A 20,254-nucleotide genomic window follows, 5' to 3' on the forward strand; every position below is an offset into this window, starting at 1 on the left:
TATATAGTTTCAAGTTTAATTTATTTATAAAGTACATTTAAAACAACCTTGGTTGAACAAAGTGCTGTACAGGATATATCTAAGTCCATCTCCAAAAAATAACAATCAACACTTTATAAATATATAAATGTTATAATATAATGTAGAGAAACATAAGTGGGAAAAAATAAAATACAAACTGATGCAGATAAAAAGGGAGCGATTAACAGAAAATTAATAACGTACATTAGTATAAATTCAGGTACAGATATAGAGTTTTTCTGAACAGAGCAAGTAAAGCAGAGCTTCCCAAACTTTTGGTAACGTTACCAAAAACATAGCAAAAGCTCCACGACCGCCCATCCCATATATTTTTAATAAATCAAATTGTCTCTTTGCACAAAATGATCAACATTTATTAACCAGTTTTTAAAAACCTCATGTGAATTATGAGAACTAAGATATATTTTTAAAAATTATGAGAAATATTTGTATATTCTGTTTCTGTTGAAAGTTGATGTAAACATTCTTTACAAATATATTTAAATCCATAACACTACATAATTTCTACATAATATTAAAACGTGTTTACATACAGTCACGTGAAACACATGCTTTTTTAACGTGACCAGATCAGTGAACTGTGACACAGATGTGTTTCCATGGTTTCCATGGAACGTTCTTTTTATGACGTCTTAAAGAAGAGCGTCGGCGTTCTGAGGGTATATAAAGCGCAGCGTTCCCCGAATCGAGTCATTCTGACTGAGGTAAGTATCAACCGGTTGGCAAACTAACTTCTGAAACACCCCAGGTTTAAATACTCAAAGATAAAGCGGTTAGAAAACATTGTTAACTCGTCGAAGAAATACTGGTGTTACATGTTGTTCTATATTTAACATTATATATTTAAGTATTGTTTTATTTAATATTTAAAGATTAAACTTAATGTTAGATGCTAATACAAGGTAATGTTACGAGCTATTGTATAAAACAATAACACGATTTTAAAATGACCAGGCAGCGATTTGTAAGTTACATTACTAAAACATTTTTAAAACATCCCCATCCTGATTGAGATTTGGCACCGTTGTGTTTGGTGTTTGCTCTTAGATTCTTTGATTTTTTTTTCTTAACTCAGGTGCAGAACCCTCGGCGGGACAAGCGGCTGTCTGTCCATAGTTTATTGTGTTTTAGACCGGTGGTTTTCAAACTGGGGGCCGGGGCCCCCCGGGGGGCCGCGAGATGGTGCCAGGGGGCAGTGGCGGAACTAGAATTTTTTTAATGGGGTGGCCAGGGGGTGGCCAAAGCTACTTTAGGCGGTCCATAGTCCATAAAAGAAAATTACATGTAACCATGTATCAAGAAAGCATAAATTAATCTTTTGATCGCATTAGATATAACATAATAAGGGTGAATTTTAAATCTTTCTACTGTATTTCTTACATCTGATTTACTGTCTGTTAAAGGGATTCGCCCAAAAATGAAAATTCTGTCATCATTTACTCACCCTTATGTTGTTCTAAACCTGAATTTTATTTTAATAAACACAAAAGAAGATATTTTGATAAATGATGATAAGCACACAATTAATGGTATATCCATTAAATCCCATTATGTTGTTTTTATTCCTACTATGGAAGTCAATGGTTAACAGCTGTGTGAATACCATCATTTATCAAAATATCTTCTTTTGTGTTCATAAGAAAAAAGAAATTCGTACAGGTTTAGAACAACATAAGGATGTAAAAATGATGACAGAATTTTCATTTTGTGAACTATCCCTTTAATGAAGCAAAATATCAGGAAATCTAAACTCCATGATAAACCTTAAACTTTCTTCAAATAGCAGAGCTCAACACAAAGGATGTTTCGATTAATCTTTATTTACGAAGATACAAAAGATGCAAAAGTTTTCTTTTTTCTTTTGATATTTAATTAACTTTAATGACAGATAGACTTCAACAGGTTAGGCTAAGACCGAATGCAATAAAATGTTTATTCGTTTAAGACGTACAGTAACCAAATGTTTAGTATGAAAATCACCAAGACAGCTATTTTGACATATGAGCATTTGTCTGTTTAAGCCAAAAAGACGCGAATATGAAGTCGTTTATGCTCTGGCTGTGCACGCGCACTATCGGATATGCGCGTCGCGCTTTCAAGTTCAATGTGGCAATCCAGTTGAATTAACAATCATACAGTTGCCTATAGAGGGGTTGCAAGTTTACAAACATTGCAGGGTGCGCGCGCATCCAGGGGGCAGAAAGCCCGATTGGTGAGCTGATCTGCTACTGCAACAACCTTAATTATTGAAGCGTTCTTTATTGTTTGTATATAAATAAGACTTGATTTTAGTTGGATCTGTTTTTCTGTCTTTATTTTTTATCTTTATTGCAGTTTTACTGTGATACATGTATGAATTATAATGTGATAATTATAATGCTAGTAACGTAATAGTCGCATCTACTGGTATGTTAACGTCAGGCACCCAGCACTGACTCTGTTGGTACTATTTTCCACGCAACAATTCCTTGACATTTTGACTTACAGACACCGCTACTAGCATACAACACAATGCACGTCTCTTCTTTCTGCCTCTCGGTTGCGCGCGCAACCAGTTAGTGACGTCGCCGTGCAACCCCGCCAACCCGTCTATAAAGATCACGTCAAGAATGAAAACATGGTGCTGGGTTTTGTTGTAAAAAGAATGGCAATCTTAGACTTTATTCAGTCCACAAGACAATTACCACACTTCCAGCATATACGGTGAAAATAAATCATGTAGTATTAGCAAAATGTACGACTTCACTTACATCATTTTAAAGATTCCAAGCATTAAGTAGACATGACATTTATCTTCTGATGGTATGAAAAGTATTCGTTAAGTTACAGTCATTTTTCTGACGCGTTTTTGAAAAGACGTCACTGATGGAGAGATAACAGAACGCGCATTATGTATATTTTCTTAATTTTGTGAAAAACACAACATTCAGTTTTATAGACACACAAAAAAATGACACTTGAACGTTTTAAATGATGTATAAATCATATCTTTATGTCAAAAATCAGCAGAGTAATCCAAGTCTCTTTGCGCAGTGATTGAAAAATAAAGACCCCGCGACCGCAGGGACGGTTAATATTCATAATGTTTGTTTTTAACAATGTGCTGCGCCGCCGCACGTCGAAAATAAACATAGCTTAGATTAAGTGAAAGTAGCGCATAGATTAAGTGAAAGTGAAAGTAGCGCATTAAATTTGGGGTGGCACACGGGGTGGCCAGTGACATGTCAAGGGTGTCCAGTGCCACCCTGGACACCCCTCTGGCTCCGACACTGCCAGGGGGGCCCCAGTTTTATGACATTTTATGAAATACATTAATTTATCATGAATTCTGTGTAATTAAACCTAAAAAAAAATAAGGCTACTAACCAAAAGCACTACTTTTTTGTATAATTTAATGTGTTTTTTTATTAAAATGTTGAGTTTTAGAACAGTTTTTTGTCACAAATTTTCTTTGGGGGGCCGCAAAGGAATGCACCATACACAAGGGGGGCCGCACGCTGAAAAAGTTTGGGAACCACTGTTTTAGATCATAGGTTTTAGACAGAATCTAGAATAGTGCCCTGTTGATAAAGGACGGGCGGGCAGGGGGCTGCAGTTCACCCCAGGGTCTCACTAAGAGTTAAAAGTAGGGTGTGCACGGTAAGGTAGGATGGTCGGAAGCAGTGCAGGCCCTAGATTTTTTTAATATAATCTTCAAAGTATTTAACGGTAAACACCGTAAACACGAATGTGATTTAAGTATATAAATAAAGGATTGGGGGTTTTTTCAAAAATATTTTAGGTTCGATAGGAAACCGCTTACTTTAACTTATAATTACAAAAATAATAATTTACACTTTTATAATATAGTATTTAATATATAGTATATTTTATATAGGATTAGTTATGTCTGGCTCTCTCTCAAGGTTTTTTCTCCCTCTGAATTTTTCCCCACAGGGTTTTTCTCCTAGGAGTTTTTTCCACCCGTTGAGAGACAGCTGACATTAGCTAAATTTATTCTATATAGGTTACATTAATAATCCGCTCACTAGTACGATTTAATCTGAGCCGCTGTACTTTGCTATTTAATTAAACAATTGTGAAAAGCAAATAAAATTGAATTGACTCAAATTATCCTTTCTTGTGTGATGTTTGTTGACTTTATGGACATCCATAGATGCCACACTGAATTATAATTTTATAAGTCAATAATCACTAATGTGATACCACATTTGAATTGGTTGTTAATATACTCCACTGAAATGTTAAATATAAGTTGCCGGTGTCTTTATATTTGTAGCTCTGCAGAGTTTGATTTTTATTTGTGCTTTTTGAAAGACTAGAAGACAATCAATCCCAGATTTTTTCTTTATTTACAGCCATTATGACTGATCCATGCTTAAAGCTCCTGGTTTTGTCTAGAAATATGTTTTAGCTCATGTGTCAGTCTGGTGTAAAACCTAAACAGGTAACAGTTTAGGGGTCAGTGAATCATGATGAACTAATATCTAAATTAATTCTTACTTAAATAGGAACTAATGCTGATTTAAAAAATGAGTCATCATTAACTACAGCATGACTCAACATATCTTTTACTTAATGACTCTTTATTAGTTTAGATGAATTCATGTTTAATAAAAATAAATGTATGTGTTTGTTCATTATGATCTATGGACCCTTATTATAAGTGTAACCCATAAACATGATAACAGTATAAAATGCATTACGTCTATGTACCCACAAAACATGGAAACCAGAATGTGTGTGTGTGTGTGTGTGTGTGTGTGTGTGTGTGTGTGTGTGTGTGTGTGTGCCATGAGAGAAGTTGATAAAATAATAATAATAATAAGTTGGCACAGTAAAAAACAGTAAACTATAATAATTATTTAATAATTAATGATAAAAAATAATTTTGTGATATGCATCAGTTGTGGTCTTGACTGGTTCTGAAATAAAATTCTGAGTCCTCTTTGTCTGAGACGAGACCAAGACCTTTAAAAAGTGGTCTCAAGACCGGTCTTAAGACCTAGACCAATCTCGGGTACTACAACACTAATGTCTCCAGATTTTACACACAAATTTTACATGAATCTTTACAGATCAGACTTAGTAATTTTTTATTATCCTTAACCATTCAATTCTTGTGCCCTGAATGATTTAAAGAATAAAAATGTCATTCTAGCCCATGTAGCTCAGTGTTTCTCAACCTGGGGGCTAAAAAAATACATAAAATAAAACAAAACAAGAATTAAAGAAACTGAAATTAATTAACTAACCATTAATATATTTCTCAGTGTTTAATATTGTTTTTATAACAAATGTACATACTTATGCTCTCGCATAATTGAAGAGTTGGTTCCAAAATGAACTTTTCAAAAATCTCGTTTGGACAACCTAGCCAACATTGCAAGGTGGGCCCCAAATGGGCTTCCTATGTAGGCCCTATATGGGTTTGTCCATGGGTTCCACTATGACCCCACATGGGTTGCCCACATGAATTTGATATAAAAACTGAGTGGGGCTTACGTGGGGCCCAACTGGGCAACACACATGGGACCCATATTGGCCCCACCTAATGAAGTCCACATTATTTACCAGGGCCCAGTATGGGTTTTTAATGGGTACTGGACTGGACCTTATTATGTAATAATAATTATACTTTTAATGCTTAATTGTAATTTACTTAAATAATATATTTGTTTAAAATTGAAAATCGACAAAAGCAACATAATTTCAGTTCAGTAAATGTCAGTTTTCAGCATAAATATTCAACAGTTCATTCATCTATAACATCACAAAACTGTAAAGGTTCAATATATCAAAATACTTTATTGTCAGTTTATAACACTTTCAATGCTAAAATAATCATCAACATTTCAAAACTGCTAATGCAGGTAATGACTAACAATTTAACATAACGCTTAAAATAAGCAAGAAGTCAAACTCTTAAAATACATGGAACTCAAAAACAACACAAACATTGCTCACTGTTCTGGAGATGGTCTTAATTCTGATCATCATTTAATCTTTGCTCAACAATTTTATGAAGAACTTCCAAAGCATCCACAGCCAAACTCATTAAATGTCCTTGTGAGCAAGCAAAAATCTTTTTTTTTTGCCAATGTCCCATCAGAAGCTCCGTATTACTCCGTATGTATCTCACCTTACTATAATGGGGAATTTTTTTTATATGTTTTATGTTTATGTAATAGACATTAGAACAAATAGAATATTTTAACTATTTTAATATTTTGATTTGGCCTAGCCAAGGCCCCCATGCAGTACCGTGACGGCCCACTGGGGGACACGGCCCACAGATTGGAAAGCACTGTGTTAAATAATATGGTAATAAAATAAATAAATTAAAATATTTGTTCTGAAATACTACATGCTGTAATTTATTGATGTTTTACTTTTTATTTCTTATTTTATTTTACCTACGCAAAATGGGTGGAGCTTGGTCCACCTTCACCTCTTAGTCCAGCTCCAACTTTGGGCACCTCGTGATCTATCAAGCGCCACCAGCCGGCTGATTTCGTTCATGTAAACCTGAGATTTTATCTATTTTTTTTACAGTCTATATGGATTTAACCTAATGGGGAGAATGTTTATTGTTGATGCGTATAACGATGCATAGATAATATTGCTGTATCGATCTTTCTTAAATTATTATGATTTCATGATTTTTCTGCGTAGTCGGTAATGTTTCATTTACAAACGTAGCGCATGATTTTCAAAAAACAACTCAAATTGATATTTTTGTCAAACATGTTAGAAACACGTAGTTTGCGCTCCGAAGCGGCAGGTGGCGCTGTGATCATCGGCGCGCTCATAAACCTCACGCTGTACTCTTGCTCGTCACTGACCTCTGCTTACTGACAGCGGTCTCGAAATCCAGCAAAAATGGTTCCTCCAGTACAAGTGTCACCGCTTATTAAGGTTAGACATAATACTCACATATACACGTTTAATAATGTATGACTTGTGTTTGGTATTTCAATTTTGCTGTCGTGTTTTGATCGAAAGTCAGTGCTGCGCGTGACTGCCATTGTAATGGCTGCATACTAAACCAACCTCACGATTTATGCTTCCTTGTTAATTAAATCAAGACTGCTGATCATATTTATGTTTATTTTGGCTTTCAGACAGCCAGATGGTCTGCACTTCTTGTTGGGATCCTCTATGGAAAGCGACGATATGGTAGGAAACTGTGGCGGGTTATGAAATATCACTTTGTTTAGCAAAGATTAATTTCTAGCATATGCGTCATTTAAAGGCATAAATAAAGTAAATCTTATTCTTTAAAACTGCTGAATTACACTAAGGACACTAAGTTGTAGTTAAAGATGCGGCCAAAGTCACTCATACACGCTGTTGTTAGGAGAGGGCACGCGCATGTGTGTAGTATGTTGTGATTTTTACCTGCTCGTACACACATTTGTTAAATGTTGTTATATAATAAACAACTTGTTTTCATACATTTGACCTCAAAATGCAACATTTTTTAAAGTTATTTGGTTACGTTTAGTATAACCATTTGTATTTCAGTCTTATTCAACTAAACACAATCTCATTTTCATTTAAATGAATTTTCTGTTGAATGTGTTTTATATAACAAGTCTCTTTACCTTCAGACAACCTGAAACCAATCGCAGAGCAGGAAAGGATAGTTGAAGAAGAGGAGAAGAAGGTCAGAGAAGAGAAGGAGCGTATTGCTAAACAGCTTGCTGAAGGTATGTTGTCTCCTCAATGGTTGAACTTTATATTGAATCATTTACAGCCGTCAGTATTTTTTCCTAACCTAAATTTTTAAATTTTCAACTTTTTTTATAATTTTAAATTCACTTACACATGAGCAGTTTTATTCAACATGGGGCAGATCTCACCTATTGGGGACTTATATACATGACCGCCTTAATATAACTTAGCTCTGCATCTTATTGGATGTTTCCATTTGTAAAATAAAGAAATCACGGGTGACGAATATGCCTGTGAATGGGGTATAAGCAAAAAAAATTCAGCTCTGGCGTGATGCTGCAGGTGTATAAGATCATTTTTATCTTAGAAAAAAAAGACTGCACCTTTTAAAGAGTAACTTTCTTCTGATTCACCTTATGATTAATAGGTAAATTGATCTGTGAATTTCTTTTTACCTTCCAGCCAATGAGGACACAATCCTTAAATGAGCTGTCCGTAAAGAAGCCCGTTTTGTTTCCATCGTGAAGATCTTCCTTTTTATCTGTCTGGATGAAGTGTGACATTTGTAATCTGCTGTTTTGGTTTCATGATGAATTTTTCACACCTCACACCCTTTTCAGCTAATCGATCATACCATACAAATTTCTGGTTTTGTAAAATATTCACTTCAATACATGCAAATATGTGAATATGATGTTGTGTGTGTTCTTTCTGTCTGATGCTAGTTAGTCACTTACATAGTTACAAAAATATGACTGCAATAAACGAAATGTGATTTAAAACACAGACAAAAGCGAATTTAAAATCCATACAAATATTTATTAAAGCAATAGTTCACAAAAAAATTTACTCACTTTCATGTTGTTGCAAACCTCAATAATTTTGTTCTTATAGTATTCTTTATTCCTACTATGGAAGTGAATGGGGCTCATGATCGGTTTGGTTAAAACATTCCTCAAAATATATTCCTTTGTGTTCATCAAAACAAAGAAATTCATGCAGGTGTGTAACAACGTGAGAGTGAGTAAATTATTTTTGGGTGAACTATCCATTTAACTTGATTTTTCTTGGCATTCAGTTTTTCAATTGGAATACTCATATTGTCTGAAGTCTGTTGTTATGGCCTAAAATACCATCTTTTAAAAATATATAAAACTTAACATATTTTTTAAAAGATACTCAAGATAATTTAAGGTAATACTTTATCAATCCTCAGCCCAAGAAATATTGGTGTCACAGCAGCAACAAGACAAGTAAAGAAAAACATTAGGGAGAAAAACATGAGTATAAAAGTAAAAAAGTGGAATTTAAAAGTCTAGCTTAAATACAAAATTACAAAGTCAAGCATTGGTGAAAAATAAATAGTTTGTAAAAAATTGTAAAAATAACGTTTAATATTAAAACAGTTTCTCATAGCCACAGGTAACATTGTTTGACATGGGTGAAACAATAACAAAATTAAATTGCGTTACAGTTACATTATAAATAAAAGAAAAATACAGTATACAGCCAAATTCCATTTAAATTAAAAAACCCATCAATGTTTTTGCAGGAATGAAAGTTTAAAAGCTAGGTTATGTAGTGTACTGATGTGTACTGCATAGAAATCTAGCAAACATTTTCTTGGTTTACCTCTAATCTGATATAATCTGAAACATACATACAAAGTGTGTTTAAAGTAACAAGTGAATTAAATATCCAAAAGGAGAACTGTGCAAGCTGACTATGCTGTGCTTTAGTGCTGTATGATATTGGAAAAAACAACAATATGCGATACGATAACAAAGTTATTTTAAATCAAAACTTAAAATTGTATAACCAGCATACACGTTTCACTTTTTGAGGGGGGAAATCATCCCTCTCTTTCGTCCTGCCAGTCTTATTTACATCAACTTAAAACTTTGACTACATCACTTTTTTTAAAGGTGCACTGTGTAGGTTTTAGCGGCATCTAATGGTGATATTGTGATCTGCAACCAACGGCTCAGTCCACAGCTCACCCCTCCCTTTTGAAATGCATAGAGAAGCTACAGTAGACGCCATAGGACAAACACGTCATCGTCTGAGACAACGTAGTGACAAATGCGCTCTGTAGGGCTACTGTAAAGACATGACGTATGTAGATAAAAACGGCTCACTCCAAAGTAATAAAAACAACATAGTTCATTATGTAAGGTCTTTATACAACACTGATAATATAGTTATGTATATTATATTGCATTTCTGTCAAGAGATCCTCCTAAAGTTTTAAGCACTTTGCACCTTTAAGGATTAAAATCATTAGTTATTGCAAATCATGCACATTTGCAATATTACGGTTAATTAAGGATATCTTGCAGCCCTGCTGTGCTTTGCTTGGTCGATCACAGAATCTTCTCGTCCAAGTAGGCAGTTCTTAGCTTGGGTACGTGACAGATTGGACCAGACTGTTATACTATTGATTCTCTGAATAGTTCTCTATAAGAGAATATTCTCCGTATCTGTCCCAGTAATCCACAGCTCTCACTCTATAGTAACCGCTCACATCCAAACTATCTGTAAAGAAAGAAACCACACAACCATGTCAATATGAACAAGTGCTGGAAGTCTTCTGAATTAATTTGGCTGAATTCATACCTGGAGAGTAAGTAAAATGGGTAAAGATAGTGTCTCTACGATTGATCCTCTGGAAAATACTCCTGTTGTTGGAAAACTCCACTTCGTACGTCTTGATACACCTGCAGAAGATGTTATATATTTAAAATCACTGAATGATGAGCTAGTGTTGCAGTGCTGTATTGAAATACAGGTTACTTACTTCGTACCGATGCAGTGATCTTTCCACAAAATCAGAACTTGGCCTTTGGTGACGGCGATGAAACGAACCCCATTGACCTGTGCACAAACAAACACCGTATTAAAGCAAAGCACATAAAGCAAAGCAAAAATGAGACATGCGTGTAATGATCACAGACCTGGTCGGGCTCTTGTTTCGATTTGGCACATACGTGTACGAGCAGCACTGATGGGACAGCAAGACTCATCTTCAGCGTCAGAGATCCATCAGGTTGGACTGGAAGAGGTCCAGTCGTCTGTGGATCCTGTGACATTTTTAAAAGAAACATTATACATACTAACATTACTTATTAATCGTGTTTCTTTAAAATCTATACATGTATGTGTTGTGTGTTCATGCATGTTGAACCTCTTGACTCCGCAGCTGTGCGAACTGTTGAATAGTTGGGTAGTCGGGGCGGCCCATGCTGTCCCACAGCTTAAATGGGTTTGTCACATTATTGTCCATATAGTGCGTCACATACATCAGACCTACAAACACACAACGTGCATGAATGTATTTACAAGCACATCCTTAAGCAAAGGGAAACTGTGATGTTTTGTTTGAACACTGCTGTGAAAGAATAGCATGATATGACAAATATTTTTGTCAAATGTTCATTGTATTATTTAAAGTGAAATATATTTTTGTCCCAACAACAGGATTATAGTGGTGTTTTTGAATATGTGGTACAAACAATACAAGTCATTGTGTCGCTCACGGGATGATAAACGAGATGAGTTAAGAGATGTGCGAGTCTGCGCCACAACCACAGATGTCACAACACGCCATAATTTTGTTAATCTGTGTTTATCTTAATTTTGTTTATTTGCCCAACATGATGAAACAGCAGCGCTGCATCTGAAATCTCCTACTTCCATACTATATGGTAGGCTAGGCGATAAGTATGTCCTAATTGATAGTTTTCTGAAAAACAGTAGGCCAAAAAATCCCGGATGACCTCCTACTTCTGGCAAGATTTTAAAGTGTGCATTCAATGGAAACTCAGGAGAGGAGTCACCCAAAGAAGAAGAAGGAGAGGCATCCTCATATTAAAAAAAATGTTAGAAAGCAAAATATAAATATATATAGGGGTGGCGGGGCAACAACTATGCGGGGTTAGTTGTAACACGGACTGTTTACATTGTTGCACAAGGTTGAGCGTTTTGCTGTATTTTTTTCAAGCTACCAAAAGATGATCTCCTACAAATTATTGAAAATGTATAATGTTTTTCCAGAGAGTTATTGATGAATGAGTGTTTTGGTGGCATGCAAGTAAATTATTTTCGGTTTCTAAGTTGGGTGTGTAAGATACCAAATCCAATGTTATGTCATATTAATCAGTGTCTTGTTAACTAAAACAGCATCGTTTTGAAATATGTCTGCAGCTCTTAGCAACTTTTTTGGTGGGCTTGAAAATATTTTCACCCAGCGGGGTTAATTGTAACCCTGTGTTAACCCCTCAGCACTTATGATATGAAAACCCGCTAGCGTAATTCTTGCCGTTGTTTTAAATAGGCTACACACGAATGATTTGCTAGCTGGCAACAAAATAAATGTGCCTGTCTTATCAAAAACCGTGTCTCAAATTTATTTTTGTTTATATCTTTAATATCGATTGAATAAGGTCACGTCAAAGATTGAAATCATATGAAATGAATGGCTAAAATCAGATGCTCATTATCTCAGAATTTGATTTTGAACGTGTAGTATGATTATTACAGACTGGGTCACATATAAAAAATGATGTTTTGTCATAATTGTGCTGCTTTTTCTCACATATTTAGACATTTGTATCCATTTATAATTGAACTATTGTTAAAAAAGGGCTGGATGAATGAATACAGTGTGGATACCTGTCTATTATAGACACATATATAAACAATGTCCACTTTAAGTATATAGACAAAATAGTATTGAAATATTTGCCTGCAAACTTAATTTTTAGCAAGTGTTACAACTTACCCCCAGCCTGTTACAATGAAGCCCACCTATTGGGTAAGTTGTAAGGTTTGCACTTCTGTCAAGTTTGATGTAGTTGTCCAAGAATGGGAAATAATAGAAACAAACTTTACATGAAGAGTTTCGTTGCAAAACGAGATAACTCAGTTTTTTTAATTTTTCAGAAATCTCATTTTTTGGTTGTGCTTCCAATTAATTTCAATGCAACTGCAGTTGGTTTGTTTTGATTTAAACCTTCATAACTTAAAAAATACAGCTAAGTAGCACCATAAAACAAAATAAAAACATGATAACATAATAATAAACATGTTTTGACAAAAATGTAAAAAAATGGATTTACCTCGTTTTGCAACGAAACTCTTCAAATGTTCATTTGTAGCAGAGATGTGTGTGTTGCTTGTGTAAAAATATAATTAATCAAACTCAAATATTTTTTGAATGATTGAGCCCAAACCAAAAAGCGTTAGGTTGTGGCCCGCTCTCCCCTACATAAGGAAATATTTTAGCATCATCCAAGTTAACAGTTCACTAGTTATGACGACGTATGTCACGTGATGTATCAACATAGCGTGAATTTCATTCACACTACCCCATATTTATACTATATATACACAGGTTATTGTGTGTTTACTTACTTGTGTATTTTGGGATTCCTGTGAGGCGCAGAGTAATGATGTCAGAGGTGGAGGTGGTCTGGTTGTCTCTGCTGTTATACAGCAGGATGGTGGTCTGCCAGCTGTCGGCGGTGTAAGGCACCTGAGGAAGATGAACGCTGGCCAACACACCCACTGAAGAATTCACTTCAGAGCTGTCAGTCATGACCTCGGCCTGCACCTGAGTCTCACCTGAGACACAAAAAAACATCACAATCTATCATCAGCACTTCTGTAGCTGAAATCTCTCTAAGTCAAAACGATAAAACAAAATTTCGATTTATGCATTTGGCAGAAGCTTTTATCCAAAATCTGTTCGTTTATTCAAGTTATACATCAATATGTGTGTACACTAGATTCAAACCCATGGCCTTTGCGCTGCAACCACACTGCGTTACATGTTGAGCAATAGGAATGTTTAATATCATGTTTTTGTGGTAATTGAGATCATTCAGTACCATGAGATTGTATAACTTTCATAATAGGGATGCACGATATTGGCCGATAACTGCTTATTTTTTATATTATCGGTTATCGGTCTGATAGCAAAATTAGGCCGATAAATGAAAGCCGATAAATGATGGATTATTTTGTTATGGTAACACATTTATCACTGCTGTAATTTTAAATATATACTAAATAAATCCATAAGCATCACAACAACAATGCAGTAGATATATCTCAAGGTTTACACATCACCTAACAGCGCCAACAGGCCCATGACAGTCAGGACTGGTTTTCGTAGTAACTGTACATGAGGCGGGTTCGTATTGTTGATCTGGAATCGGGCGGTCAGGGTGCGTTGGGTAAACTGGTACGGGTGATAACTGAGGAAAGCGTTGTCGTTGCTAAGCAGTGTGTAGTTGACCGTATTGTTGTAGTCAGCGATGAGCAGGTTCTGATGCTGCGAGATGACCTGAAGTGAAGAGATAGCAAAAGAAAGAACAGGTATCACACCAAATCTATCACATATACAGTAAGTCACAAACAAAACACTTTTCACCTTAACCACCATGGCTGCATAAGTAACATCTGCTCTCCAGGTGAGCGCTTTATTCCAGCCAACCAGCGGATCTGCCTCATCATTGTAGATGGGCACGGAGCGTAACCGTGGAAACCGCTGCTGGATCTCTTGTACTGTGGTTACTTCCTGTTGCAAGATGGGCAACGTGCTCCCCCCTCCCTGAAGAACGAAGCAATACATTAACAGGAAGTTATAGGCCAAGAGCCAGAAATAAATGTGGTTGAATTTTTTAAATTGGTACATAATCCGAAAGCTGAATAAATAAGCTTTCCATTGATGAAGTGATATATAAATAACCTAAAGGATTATTAGGAACACCATACTAATACTGTGTTTGACCTTCAGAACTGCCTTAATTCTACATGGCATTGATTCAACAAGGTGCTGAAAGCATTCTTTAGAAATGTTGGCCCATATTGATAGGATAGCATCTTGCAGTTGATGGTGATTTGTGGGATGCACATCCAGGGCAGGAAGCTCCCGTTCAACCACATCCCAAAGATGCTCTATTGGGTTGAGATCTGGTGACTGTGGGGGCCATTTTAGTACAGTGAACTCATTGTCATGTTTAAGAAACCAATATGAAATTATTCGAGTTTTGTGACATGGTGCATTATCCTGCTGGAAGTAGCCATCAGCAGATGGGTACATGGTGGTCCTAAAGGGACGGACATGGTCAGAAACAATGCTCAGGTAGGCCGTGGCATTTAAACGATGCCCAATTGGCACTAAGGGGCTTAAAGTGTGCCAAGAAAACATCCCCCACACCATTACACCATCACCACCACAAGCCTGCACAGTGGTAACAAGGCATGATGGATCCATGTTCTCATTCTGTTTACGCCCAATTCTGACTCTACCATCTGAATGTCTCAACAGAAATCGAGACTCATCAGACCAGCCAACATTTTTCCAGTCTTCAACTGTCCAATTTTGGTGAGCTTGTGCAAATTCTAGCCTCTTTTTCCTATTTGTAGTGGAGATGAGTGGTACCCGGTGGGGTCTTCTGCTGTTGTAGCCCATCCGCCTCAAGGTTGTGCGTGTTGTGGCTTCACAAATGCTTTGCTGCATACCTCGGTTGTAACGAGTGGTTATTTCAGTCAAAGTTGCTCTAATATCAGCTTGAATCAGTCAGCCCATTCTCCTCTGACCTCTAGCATCCACAAGGCATTTTCGCCCACAGGACTGCCGCATACTGGATGTCTTTCCCTTTTCACACCATTCTTTGTAAACCCTAGAAATGGTTGTGCGTGAAAATCCCAGTAACTGAGCAGATTGTAAAGTACTCAGACCGGCTCGTCTGGCACCAACAAGCATGCCACACTCAAAATTGCTTAAATCACCTTTCTTTCCCATTCTGACAATCAGTTTGGAGTTCAGGAGATTGTCTTGACTAGGACCAAACCCCTAAATGCATTGAAGAAACTGCCATGTGATTGGTTGATAAGATAATTGCATTAATGAGAAATTGAACAGGTGTTCCTAATAATCCTTTAGGTAAGTGTGATAACACAAGATGTTTAGGAGCCGTTAGACATAACATGAGCACATTTTAACCTTTTTGTGCAGGGCGATGTAGTCTAGCCGCACACCGGTCTCTCCGGTAAAGAAGTTTGTGCCGTTGTAACAATGCTGTAGCATCTCCCAGCAGTATGGCGAATGAGGGGGAGAATGACAAGAATCTCCAGGACCACCAAACTTTAACAGTGGACTCGCTGCACGGAGACCCTCGGAGCAGGCGTCATAGTAGTTTAGAAAGCCTTGAAGAGCAGAGCCAGAAAAAAAGCCTACATCAGAACCACAAAGTCTCCAGAGAATCTGGTTTCAGTCCATAAACATCAGGTTAAAACTTATTTTTTATCAAACCTCACCACAAAGGCGGATCATTTGTGTACAGGAAATACAAAACAAAAACAAGGCAACCGCCAGCAACAGATTCTGCAATCTTATGTTCAATGAAAAATTGAACAAAGATAACCAAAAAAGTCTTATGTTACTATACAATATTCACACAAACTACAGTCTATTAGACACATTGTGCACTACCTTGGATTGACATAGAGATGTTGTCAAAGTTGTGGTTATTTGGCTCATTCCACGTCTCAAAGTTCCACTGAGAAACAGAGCCGAGGCCGTACTTCACTACACAAATATAAAACATCAGTCAGAGCTTTCACAACTATGATGGTGACCACAGAACATTCAATCTTATACTTCAATATATATCTTTTAGCAATCGAATAGACCAAATTCCTCCATTCAGTAACTTGTCTTTTGTCTTCAAAGTTGCTGAAGGTGTTAGAAACACTTCCCATCAGTTCAAACCCTTTCAAAAAAAGCGAAATTTCATTAACACGATATCAGATTATAATGCTACAAATAAAGTCTGTGTTTCCAACCTGGTTGAAGTCCATTCTGCCAGAGAAGATCAATCAATTGGTCTAAATGAGTAAAGTTGTAATGATATTCTCCCCTAGAAACTCTACATAAAAATCAGAGACAAAATCTTAGTGACCTATAGGAAATTATAAAGAGATAACAGTTATGCATTTTAAATCAGCAGAATTTTGAGCGATTCCAGCTTTATAGATGTGACATTTTCAGTCAAAAATTTAAATATAATTCATCAGATGTTTTTATTCCCAATTCAATATTTGTTTTCAATAAAATATCAGACTTTGCATGTGTTTTCTGTTTTAGATAAGGATAATATGTGTTATGGATGTGACAATGAAGGACATGTCTATTTGTAAAAATGATGTAAATAAATAAAAATGCACAAACTAGAAGCAATAATTCCCAACAAATAGAGAAGGGACGGTGCTTAAAAAAATTTTTTGTGTGTGTGTGCATTTATGAAGAAAAACAGTATTATGGATGTGAAATTTATTTGTTATAGATGTGAAAATTCTGAAATCTGTGCTTATCTAACCAAAATAATAATAAAATTGTATTTAATCCACCAAATGTGACCCTGGACCACAAAATCAGTCAAAAGTAGCATGGGTGTATTTGTAGCAATAGCCAACAAAACACTATGGGTCAAAATTATAGACTTTTATGCCAAAAATCATTGGGATATTATGTAAGGATCATGTTATATTAAGATATTTTGAAAAATAATTTTTCCATTATTATTAGTAATATGTGTTGCTAAGGAATTCATTTGGACAACTTGGACAAATTTTGTTCGGGTCATTGACGTGACGTTAATTATTTTGTGTCCTTATGAATTAATTAAACTGAAAAGGGTTAAAATTTCAAAATAAATTGGCAGATTTCTTGCATACATTCTCTTTTTTGAGGACCAAGTCTAAATGTTCTGTTTTTTTCATTTTGAAACAAATATTTGGGGATAATTGCAAAAATGACATTGTGGTGTAACTGCTTTGTGTCAATTGGTGTATCCAGTATTTCTAATGAAAATATACATTTATTAATATTTTTTAAAAATAAAATAATAATCATCTAGTTTAGTGTAATAACATGTTTTTTTACATTTTTTTTTACATAGTTTGCCAAATATTATTTAGAAAACAAGAGCTTTTTTTAGCATATGTCCGGCCAAATATTACAAAAAGTACATTTAGAAATAACTCCAATAAAATGTATATTTTTGTGTGCTATTTTAAAAAAATTTTTATAATTACACTTGCATGCCATCTAGGTGGATAAAATATTTAATAATATATTTAATAATATATAAATAAAATTTGTCGCAATTGGTGGTTATACCATTTGAAATAATCAGGTCGTAACTTTCATAAAAAATGATGCAAATTTAATTTTTAATTACATAAAATCAACATAAATAGACTATGCACATTGTTATACACCTGATGCATGCTTTTAAAAACAGATTTTTGAATTCCTCATCTTGCTAAACCATTTTTGTTACTGACCTATCCTCAGATTCCAGATTTTTAAAAAAATATCTTATCCTATACTAACAAACCATACATGAATGCAAAGCTTATTATTAATACTATTATTATATTGCCATCTGGAATATCAGTATTGTTTACACATATTTGCTTTTGTGTAGGTTAAATATTAAACATTTTAATGTTTAAATATTTTACATTGACCTCTGAGCCTCAATACCCCTAAAAATGTGATATACAGAAGAAATTATGAGAATAGTGAGGTAAGGATCTTACTCTGCTGACACCAGCTCCAGCATCCAATGTATCCGCACCTGTTGGATTCCTCTGTGTGGCACAGAGCCGATGAGAGCCAGATTCATCTGCTGGTCTTTATTGAGATCATACAGGTGTGCATCAGTGTGAGGCTTTGGAGGACTGCAAGCAAGCAAAAAACACACTTAAAACAGAAAATTTACCATGGTATTACCATGCATGTACAATGTTATCACCATGTTTTTGAATATATACTATGGTACTATATTAGTAATGTTAGCACGTAAACAACATGATACATGACTACTGCACACTGTATTCAATACAGGTATACATAAATATACTATGGTAATATGATCTTATAACTTCACTGTATTGTACACAGACATAAACATTAAATTATAATCCTACCAGAAGCCAGTGCTTCTCCAGAAGTGCTTCAGGTTTCGGAGTGGTTTGTCAGCCTTTACATTAACTTCCACTGATGAACAGGAGAGCAAAGATTGTTTTATAAGCAGGACAGTTAGAAACACTGTCCACCTGAATAAACTCTGCATGCTGCTGACGTCACTTGTAAACAATCATTCACTCGACATGATTTAAAAATGAACAATTTACTAAATATATAACCTTAAATTCTCTAAACCTTTACTAAAGTATTATTTGCCGACTTCTGTACATATATAATGTAACAACATCTGAAGAAATTATTCCAATGCGTTTGCTTTTAAAGTACAGTGACGCCATTGACCAGCGACTGGTTTTAGTGTCGCAGATGAATGTCGTCACCAGCGGACGCAAATTAAAAATTACAAATTAAAAATAAATATGTATGCTTTTATTAACAAATCAATAAAAATAGTTTTTGAATGATGATTTTATTTTATTACGCTTCCATACGCTTTAAAATTTATTTTATATTATATATTTATTTTTCCTATATATATATATATATATATATATATATATATATATATATACTAAAACGTATCAAATACATATACGTTTTAGCTGTTATATATTTGTTCAGCAAACTTTTATGCCATATATTGATATGTAAATGATTTGGTCTTGTTTATTAATTTATATGACTGGACATATAGAAAAAACTGAATACGCAATAACTAACTTTAAATCTTTAAATATAATAAATAGTTACACTTTACAACAAGGTTGTATTTGTTAACATTAGTTAATAAATTTAATTCATGCATTAGCTAACATGAACCAACAATGAACAATACTTCTCCACCATTTATTAATCTTAGTTCATGTTAATTTCAGCATTTACTATTATTTGTTTAAAATCAAAAGTTGCATCTGTTAACACTAGTTAATGCACAATGAAGAACATGTATAACTGTATTGGCAATGGCATAAACAAACATTAACTTATTATTATTAAGATAAATAAATGATAAAAACTATATTGCTTATTGTTACTTCATGTTTGCTAATGCATTTACTAATGTAAACAAACACAACCTTATTGTAAAGGGTTATGAAATAAATTAACATATAATATATAATATTAATATATATATATATAACAACATACTACACCCAGTTATAAGCATGTCAGCATTGTTCAAATAAAAAAATCTGTTAAATAACATTTATAAATCTGTCATGCAATATTTCTATAATATTACATAAATGTAATTTATTTATATTGTGTATCTACAAAAGTGAGATGTAAAACCGACTGGAAGGATAGGTCGAAATATATTATTTATTATATACTGGATGATACTGTTTACTCCTACCTGGTGAAATTAGTTATTGATACATGTCTGTCAACAATATCTTTTTACATATAGACAAGCAGTCTTGTAATCACTATTTGCAGTGTCAATATGTTTTCAGATCCATATCACCTATGACATTTTGCCCAAAAAAATTTACAAATATATAGACACTAAATAAATAAATGAACAAACAA

At 34.7% G+C, this 20,254-nt stretch overlaps 1 protein-coding gene and 1 long non-coding RNA gene across 3 annotated transcripts; one reads left to right on the forward strand and one right to left on the reverse strand.

Moving 5' to 3' along the window:
- The first annotated feature begins 731 nt into the window (after positions 1–731).
- Positions 732–8,413, forward strand: LOC141358790 (uncharacterized). Its single transcript, XR_012365210.1, has 5 exons — positions 732–746; positions 6,797–6,960; positions 7,167–7,221; positions 7,656–7,754; positions 8,182–8,413. It is a non-coding gene; the product is annotated as an uncharacterized lncRNA (long non-coding RNA).
- A 682-nt stretch (positions 8,414–9,095) lies between these two features.
- idua (alpha-L-iduronidase) lies at positions 9,096–19,088 on the reverse strand. 2 transcript variants are annotated; one of them, XM_073860497.1, is made up of 14 exons: positions 18,724–19,088; positions 18,334–18,474; positions 16,573–16,655; positions 16,385–16,499; positions 16,220–16,308; positions 15,731–15,933; positions 14,153–14,332; positions 13,844–14,065; positions 13,132–13,336; positions 10,904–11,025; positions 10,674–10,799; positions 10,517–10,593; positions 10,336–10,436; positions 9,096–10,254 (listed from the first exon to the last, which is right to left on the reverse strand). In XM_073860497.1, the coding sequence occupies exons 1-14, from the start codon at positions 18,867–18,869 to the stop codon at positions 10,154–10,156; spliced, it is 1,911 nt and encodes a 636-aa protein (XP_073716598.1). In that variant the 5' UTR covers positions 18,870–19,088; the 3' UTR covers positions 9,096–10,153. The 2 variants fall into 2 exon arrangements, with proteins under 2 accessions (XP_073716598.1, XP_073716597.1); XM_073860496.1 differs by having other exon boundaries at positions 13,132–13,341; positions 13,849–14,065; positions 18,724–19,087.
- Positions 19,089–20,254: the final 1,166 nt, after the last annotated feature.

Source organism: Misgurnus anguillicaudatus, chromosome 22 (assembly GCF_027580225.2).
Source record: "Misgurnus anguillicaudatus chromosome 22, ASM2758022v2, whole genome shotgun sequence".
NCBI lineage: Eukaryota > Metazoa > Chordata > Actinopteri > Cypriniformes > Cobitidae > Misgurnus > Misgurnus anguillicaudatus.